The following is an 8,834-nucleotide window of genomic DNA, read 5'->3' as shown; positions in this document are numbered from 1 at the left end:
TGGAGGAAGAGAGAGTCCTTTCCTTAAATTATATAGTGATGTTCACAGTGAGAGACACTGCATGTATACCCATGGTGTAACTATAGGTTTTGCATCTTTAAGGACTGAGGTACTTACAGTCAACTGTGAAAGAAATAATGCATGTGCATATGGCTCTTGTTGTTTTGGAGTCTTACAGAAAATTTCTCCAAGGACTCACAGTGCCCATCTTTTAAGATTTGTGGGATTAACATGTCAGAGGCATCCTACCATAGACTTCAGACTGTCTATGCTTGTCTGGGACCAAGTATGAGAAGTGGGTTTAGCCAGAGCCAGCATTCAGGGGATGGAATATGGTCATGAAGGATAGGTTTCCCTAGACAGCAGCCAGAGGTGCAACTTCAGTCCTGCTCTTAGAGAGTAGGAGATAAAATACTCAAAGTATGAAATCCAGCTGATCCTGAGTCTGATCATGGAAAATCATAGAAGTGGGCTCATCAGGGAGGATGGTATCATAGTAAGAATACGAGAATTTGAGGAAATGTTTGTCCTTGAAGGTAATCACTATATGTGCATTTGTGTGTGAATGTGAACTAGGTTTGTATATCAACTCGTGTAGTGTGTATTTACATAGATATGTAGTCAGCTGGTGGGTCATGTAGAAACATGAACCTAGCAAGCCTGATGTATATCACTTCTCCATACATTCCAATCAGTTTGATATGTGGCTTTGCTAGCTAAACTCACATCTGAATTTATTGTGTTCCAAACATTTTTTATCAACATCACCATTTTCCACAAGCCATTATATACCAATAATTTTTAGTTTGCAATCATGGGACAACATAAACATTAGCAGGAAACAATAATGATGGAAGGCTCAATATTATACTGCAAACTATCAATGTAGTTTGCATTCATCAGAGCAATAGATTTATGGTACTCTGTTTAGAGAGATTTCTAAGGTATGTCCAACCAGTCTGTGATCAGTTTTCAGGAAAGCCTTTCATTGCTATATGGTATCCCTTGAAGCCACTTTATAAAAAGAAGAAAAATGAATCATGTTTGTTCTGAAACATTATGAAAAATGAAAACATGGGATTTGCCATATTAGCTCAGGTGTAATGTTTTTCTACTAAGGGTTGATTCTATGTGACTACCCCGACCTGCAGTGAATCCAGCCAACTGGTATTACTAATTGAAAAAATTATCTAGCCCTTTAAAAAATGCAGCCACTAGTTTTTCATAGGTTAAGGTAGTGTATTCCATGGCCTACCCATGTGCTGTGTATGAAGTGTTTATGTATATGCATATACTGCATATATGTGTATATAGGCAAGCACATAGTATATATACATGCATTTGAATGTATACCTTGAATGTATACACATAATGTCTATTGCACGCATGTAGGCTATATATGTAATATCTCCTGTGTGTATATACCCTGTCTGTGTATATGTGTGTGTCTGTATCTGTCTCCCACATATAGGTTTTCTGGAAGGCTTCACACTGACAGCATCACCCCTTGCTTTTTTTTCCAACCCTAGATTGGGAAGCTCGGATAGACAGCCATGGGAGGGTATTCTATGTTGATCATGTCAACCGAACCACCACGTGGCAGCGCCCCACGGCCGCGGCAACACCAGATGGGATCCACAGGTCTAGCTCCATCCAGCAAATGGAGCAGCTGAACCGGCGGTGAGCATTTGCACCTAAATTCCTTTCAGATCTGTGCTCTCCTTTTTCCACGCTGCCCCAGTAACTTCCTTTCTTCTCCAGGATACCTCACTGACTCTCTAAAGATTTGTCTTTCGTCCTTGTCTAAGTTCTTGTCCCTACAGCTGATCTCTTCCAGCCTGCTGGTGTGCCTAGTGTGGGTGTCTAGGTACCCAAACTTGCCCACAGGAGAAGTGCTGTTGAGTGAATGATGTTACAAAATGTTTCAAACAGCAAGAAGAAGCTTTTTGAAAACTTTTTTGAAATAACTACCAGAAGGGAAGGGAGTGTTCTTCTAAAAGATGGAGTAATTTTTGCTATTTAAGCCATCTCAACAAGTCAGCACCTAGTGCTGTGCTGCAGAGGTTTTGGAACTGACTGTTACTGAAATAGTTGCCATATCGGTGTGACATTTCTACTCAGGCTAATTAGGCCTGTTGAAAGGTCTGTCTCCTCTTCCAGGGAAAAGCCCTGCTCTAATAGGACTGTGCATATTTCTAGATGTAGACAGGTCTGCTTAGTGTTGCCCTGCAAATCTGTCAGTTCATTCTGAGCTGGCTGAGATATCTCTAAATGTGTCTTATACTTTCACTGTTTGACTAGTCCACACATAGATTTGTTTATCATTTTCTTCTCATGCTTGCTTTTCAGACTGAATTTAAGAGAGAAGAGAAAAACTAAACAATTTATCAAAAATCTTCCCCTTTTTTGACTCAGAAAAGGTGTTGTTTGTTGGTTTTTTTATAATTCCCTGCTTACGGTAATGATAGTTTCTGGAAAAGGACAAGCAAAACTGAAATTATATTTTAATTATAGCATGTAAAATGCTGCAAAAGTTTTATGGTCTTTTTTCTTCTGTGCTGAGATAAAGATCTGGAGTTGAGAGAAGGATGCAGAGTTTTAAAGTGCTCTTTTCAGAATATTTTGAATAGTTTGGGAGCTACTGTGCCCTGAATGGGGCACTTTGGGAGAACTGGGCCCTGAGTGACAACAACTGAGAAGGTAATATAACTCATGGAGAGCAAACCAGCCGTCTTAAAGTGATTGTTTTGCACATTAAGTTGACACCATCAACATGCTCTTGAAGAATTTACCCTTTTTTAACTAAAATTTGTTATTTTGATTAGCATTTCATAACATGTGTTATGTCTTGCAGAAGTGAGAGAACCTGCTCAGTATTTGTTTTCATTATAGCTTTGCTAATAAAGTCTCAACCTACCATGTTAATATTAAAAAAACAAAAAAAAAGCTAAAGAAAGTGAATGTTTAATGTAGATTCTCTCAGGGGATTTACAAGACTTCTCTGCCATTCAACTCTGGTCTTTGAGACTGGTGAGCCATGTCAAGGCTCAGACTATTTGGCTGCCACTGAAGCAAGTTATCTGCCATAGAAAGCTATTGTGGACATACATCAGATTTTTTAAAAAAATGTTTTTGAGGTTGAACTCATCTAAGAGCAGCACAGCCATGAGAGCAAGAAATGCTGGTGAGAGTGATTTGCCATTCTGTTAGTTAATGCAGGTTAAACCAGCTATCACAGCAGAAACTGAAGGGGAGACATTGCCTTTGTGACCTTATTCATTCATATTATACCATGTTTTCATGTAGGCAGCCTGTCTGTCTTGGTTATGACCTGATTATCACTGGTTTGTGTTGGCAATGAACAGTTAATAAGTCTGATATTCTTTGAATCTCTCTATTTTTAGTATTCATGCATCCAGTTACAAAGGGAGAAGCATGGAGGGTTTTCAGCAGTGGCATTTATCTCCTTACCCTAGTCCCTGTGGGGACTAAGCACTTTGCAGTTCATTAAACATGAACTGTCATGGCTTCTTGGAACTAAGGAAAAGAAACCTGGTGATTCTCTACTCTCTGCCAAGTGGCTCTGTTGGTTTGAGAAGTTGAATACAAAGGTCTCCTATTGTTACTAAGTTTGGAACACTTCCTAAGATTCCAGTAAAAAGGATTCATACTGAATCTTTGAGCGTTTGTCCCGTGGCAATTCATTTCTGTAATTTCAACCTGGATGTTACTTTTTTTTAAAAAAATTAGTGTTGTCTTAAATCTAATTTCAAATATTTCATGTCTCCACTTCTCAGGATTTTGAGGAAAGCCACTTTACCTAAATAATTATCAACACGCTGGATGATCAGGCTTTGTTTTAAGCAATTATTTTAAAATGCAGTTTTGTTTTATTTCAAACTTTATGATTAGAAATGTTTTTCAGCAAACACACCTGAGAAACATTTTAGGTGAGTCAACAGCAAACATAGACCTTACTGATGGAATTAGCAGCAGCCTGAACTTTTGCTTTAACCTCAAACAAAATTTGAACTCAAAATCAGCAGTTTGAAAAAACACGGTGGTTTTTCTTTTTAAACCAATTTAGTTACTTTTCGACTTCCTGGTTTCATTTGTGGAAGGGAATGGAAAGACAAAAATATTACAAGGAAGCTTGGTATTTCCAGCCCAGCCAAAACCACAAAGCTTTGGAAATTCAGCTTGAGAAAAAGCCCTGTAGCTGTGATTAAGCCTAGTTCTGCTTTCCTTCTGTGCTCCATGCTTCCCTTTAGCTGTACTAGCCACTTGAGGATACAGGAAATGCAAAACTGGAATCCAGGTGTCGGGCAAGCACCAAGGAGATACCGATACTTTTTGTTTTGAAGGTTCTGACTCATTTTCTGCAGCACTACCTGATTTGTTTACTTTTTGGTGAAGCATATAACTGCCCTTATTGTTCAAGCTCTGTTGAAAAGATACTTTGCAGCATACATATATTTAGATTTGTCTTTGCACTAGTTTTAAAAGGTAATAAATAGCATAAGAAATTATAACCATAATAGTTAAGACAGCCACAACATGGTATTTCTTAACCTCCATTTCTTTGACAAATCACTTTGAAAGAAGACTGAAATTTCCAGAGGCATTCCCATAACTTTTGCACTTTCAGTGTTTTCTCTAATTACTTTGGTATTTTCTGGTATTTATGTAAGGTGATTTTATAGTATTGAGACCCAAAAGAAATGCATAGCCTTTTGTTGGCATACAGCTAGTGTTAGTCTTTGAGGTTTGCCAGTAGGGATTTTCTACCATCTAATTAAATTGAAGGTATAAGGTTTTTCTATATGTGTGCTTATATCCCTTGATTATATGAACCTGGGGGGGTTGTGGTTTGTTTTTTTCCCTTTTTGTTGCATGTGGGTGTTGTAAAATTCCTCCAGTACTGGAATGGAAAGTTCATTCAACTCCCTGCAGTCAAGTGAATAAAACTGTAAAATGGAGGTCTAAAACAGACTGTTTAAACTGCAGTAAATTCATGCTGTTGCAAAACTCGCTATCAGAATTTTCTTATAAAGAAAGTATTTTCTTAAACTATCAAAATATACACTAATTGTAGCTTCAAATGACTTTGAGTACTATAGGGGGACACATAGAATTGTGAAAGTTTAGCATAAATCTATTAAAACTTTATTTTTCTTAATTATCTCCAGCCCTTTTGCCTAAGATTGGGTTGCAGTGAGCTACTGGAGATGATGTCTTTTTAGAGATCAAAAAGCCAAATCCTAACTGTTGTATTCAGTGATCCTGGGTTACTTTGAGGAACTAACTCATGACTAACTTCTAATCTGGAATAAAGTGTGCATTAACAAATAAAAAGAGAGAAAGTAAGTAAAATTTATAAGTCAGAACTTGAGCTGAGGAAAGAAAAAAGAGTAAGTCAGCAAAATGAAAGACTAACAATACTGGATCAGATTAAATTAAGACAGTAAGGTTTTCTGTAAGATCCTGTTTAGAATATATATGGAAATGCTATCCAGAAAGAGGATTAAAAATATTAGGGTGGAGTAAAAGCTAATTAAAATAATTAAAAGAGCCTGTTTTCTATCTTTAACAAGAATTTGTTTTCTGTAGTGTGAATTCAAAACGCTTCAGGCTGTTTCCACAGCCAGGGATATACTTTGTTCCTGATCTGTTAAAATATTTAGGATTGGGCTCAACCCTAAAACCATGATCAGTTTCATTGACAACTACTAATATGGCAATTAGTTCCATGACTAGTATGGCAATGACATTTGCAGGTTTTTATTCAGAATTTTCTTCTAAATTTAACCTTTGGGTATTCCTGGCTTTGCATCCTCTGTATCTATTTGTTAGTCACTGCAAAATGCCACATTTTCAGAGTAATGCTTGTCCCAAGTATGAACAGCTGCACCAGCTGAAGAAGAGTTGGGTGAGCTCTTATTCTGTTGTACGCTGAAGACAGAAGTATTAGAATCATTCAGAAACAGTGCTGATGGTTACAGTAGAAAGCACTAGAAAGCTCTTCTGTAACTAAAGTATGTTGTTCCTTTCTATGAATGTATCTAGATACCAAAATATCCAGCGAACAATCGCAACAGAGCGGGCTGAAGATGATGCTGTGGTAAACAACAGGGTGGAGAGAGTTCCCACTGGAGGAGGAAGTGACTCTGAGGCAGAGCCTTCCCAGCCAAGCTCAGGTATGGGGAAAAAAAGCTTTTGAGTGGCATGTTCAGTGCCCTTCAGTTCTGGGAAGATCTGCATTTCCAGTGGAGATTGGAACTTTATTGTCCCAGGTTGCAAAAATTAATTTTCAAAAAAGAGACTTAGGCTTGAGGCTACATTTTTTGGCCTGAAGCTACAGGTACTAAGCTAGATACAAAGGTCCTCAGACTTCTTTAACTTCTACTAAGACAGAAATAAGCTAGATACAAAGGTCCTCAGACTTTTTTAACTTCTACTAAGACAGACAAAGCATTTCTACTTTAGTAAAGGGCTATTTGAAGTTAAAATGGAAAAAGCATCTGTTTTTTATTCACCTAGTAGCTGCAGAAACAGCGTTGTCTTATTTTTGTTGCAGTGTGATTTTTAGCTTGGGACATTGCAGTTTATTCTCTCTAGGACTGGCCTCTGCACTGCCACATTTGCCCATGTGATTGCACCTGCAGTGGCCCTGGCATCAAGTATACAGTACTTGTGTTTTTTAAAGCTGCAATTTTGTGATATGCTATGACCTGATCTAAGTGTGGGCTGTCACTGAAGGAGGCACAGCTGTCTTTTTGCTCATGACTAATTTATGTGACAGGACCCCATACTAGAGTGGAGAATTTATCTGCCTGAAAAATAGTGTGGTTTCTTGTCCTTGTCATTTACAGCCAGATTTGTTCTTTCATCTGGCTCATTAGATGATCAGACAATAATGAGTGTTGCTACAAAGCAGAAGAGGAGAATGTGTACCCAAAGCAGAGGAGAATATGTACCCTAGGCAGGATAGGATGGCAGGGAACTTTTCTACTCTTTTTGGTGGTAGTCATACTCATATTTTCTTAAAACATTGGGAAAATCATAGCCAAAATGTTTTTTTCAGGTGAGACACACCAGCAATCAAACTAGTGTCCACTATGCAACTTCAGGCCATGCAAAAGTAACTCTGTTTTGTTGAAGAACTTGTACCATCAAAATGATTAACCAGTTCTCTTCCTTTGTATCATTCTTACCCTTGTCTAACTTTACGTTCTGTATCACCTGCCACAAGTAAATCTGACTTCTTGTTATCCTTTTGCCATCCCTTCAAATAGCATTAGCAAAGGGAAAGAATTAGTGCAATATCTACTTGAATAATGTAAGCACATTTAACAAAAAAAGAAGCTGCAACATGATACATTTTCTACTTGTCTTTTAATTTAAGTGAAAAATGTCAGAAGGAATACAATTTAGGCACATTAATCGAGATTCTGTGCCAGTATAAATCAATTTAACTCCAACAGTGGATCCAGACTCCAGCTTTAAGTGAATAAAATAATATGGTCTGTCCAGGAGGAAGGAAAAAAAAAGGTGATAATTTATAAGAAAAAAAAAAAAGGAATCTATATTTATTCTGTTGATGACATCTGTATCCAATTTCCTTGGACTGCAACTAAAAGTCGGCTTTATTTGAAAATGCCAGAATACCCAAGCCATAATTCCATGGTAGGAAGCATTTTTCCAGTAGCTGCAGAAGGTCTACAGAATTACATTCTCAAATACTTCATTCTGCTCCTGTGCTTCATTAATTGTTATAGACTAAAAATAATCCAATTGCATCTGGTTTTGTTTTCTTTGGCATGCAAGTCCCCAAAACCACAGACTTGCCAAAAGTAATGCAATTACAAGTAAAGGGCAATGCTGGATTGGGAGATCAGACTTCTCTAAAATTAATATTGTGGGGAACCAGTATGGACCTGGGTGGCAGTACTGAACCAAGCCCTCACCGGTACAAAGTGCTGTGGTTGCATCATATTTAGAGACAACAGTAGACATGACACAGAGTTTCATAACCTACAGTTCAGAAAACCATCCAGCTCCTGCACTGCTATGGTAAACTGCAGCACTAACCATAAGGATCCATCAGTTTGCCAGGAGGCTTGTCTTGAGAACAGCAAGAAGGTAGGTCCATTGGGCAGATGGTGACTTTTTTATACCATCACTTTTGCAGCTGTTCATTAAAGGTTGATTAATAGACTGCGCTTGCCACTACATTAATAAGATTTTGATGTTGGGTTTTTTTGTCCAGAGATTAGGAGGGAAGGTTCCCTTTCTCCTGTGAATTCTCAAAAAATCACCTTGTTGCTGCAATCTCCAGCTGTGAAGTTCATCACCAATCCTGAGTTCTTCACTGTGCTGCATGCAAACTATGTGAGTAATTAAGATTTACTCTCTCACACTACTGATTTCTGAGTCCAAATGCTGTGCCCCAGGTGTTTGGGGAGAATGCACAGTGAATTTGAATTGTGTGATTTGGGGGCTCAGTTGTCCTTTCTGAATATAATGTCCCCCAGGTTGGGAACATTATAGGCAGGCTGCTCCAAGGAAACTCTTGATGGGATGCTGCCTCATGCAAGAAATTCCCTGAAATAGAGAAGCTCATTAACGTTATCCTCCCAGAATAAGAAGGAGCCCTTGGTTTCAGCTTGATTGATTCTGTTGTCTGTTGCTGCAGGGACTGAGGTTGTTGCCTTTTGAGACACGTTCCTGAGAAATCTTACTCAGATGCCACCAAGTCCCGGAGAAATAGAGGGAAAAAATTTACTAATGCAATTTGCATACCCAAGAAGCAGGCAGGCATAATGGGGTGAAAG

General features: G+C 38.3%; 1 protein-coding gene across 1 annotated transcript in view; it reads left to right on the top strand.

The window, feature by feature from the left end:
- The first annotated feature begins 451 nt into the window (after positions 1-451).
- The window catches only part of HECW1 (HECT, C2 and WW domain containing E3 ubiquitin protein ligase 1), a 62,437-nt gene continuing 54,054 nt past the window's right edge, over positions 452-8,834 (top strand). Inside the window, exons 1-4 of the mRNA XM_009069501.1 lie at positions 452-536; positions 1,530-1,680; positions 6,067-6,197; positions 8,270-8,391. Coding sequence (XP_009067749.1) covers positions 452-536; positions 1,530-1,680; positions 6,067-6,197; positions 8,270-8,391 — 489 coding nt within the window. The remainder of the gene's footprint in view (positions 537-1,529; positions 1,681-6,066; positions 6,198-8,269; positions 8,392-8,834) is intronic.

Source organism: Acanthisitta chloris, unplaced genomic scaffold (assembly GCF_000695815.1).
Source record: "Acanthisitta chloris isolate BGI_N310 unplaced genomic scaffold, ASM69581v1 scaffold4342, whole genome shotgun sequence".
In the NCBI taxonomy this organism is placed as follows: Eukaryota; Metazoa; Chordata; class Aves; order Passeriformes; family Acanthisittidae; genus Acanthisitta; species Acanthisitta chloris.
The sequence above is the reverse complement of the archived record's forward strand: the minus strand, read 5'-3'. Positions and strand labels throughout refer to the sequence as shown.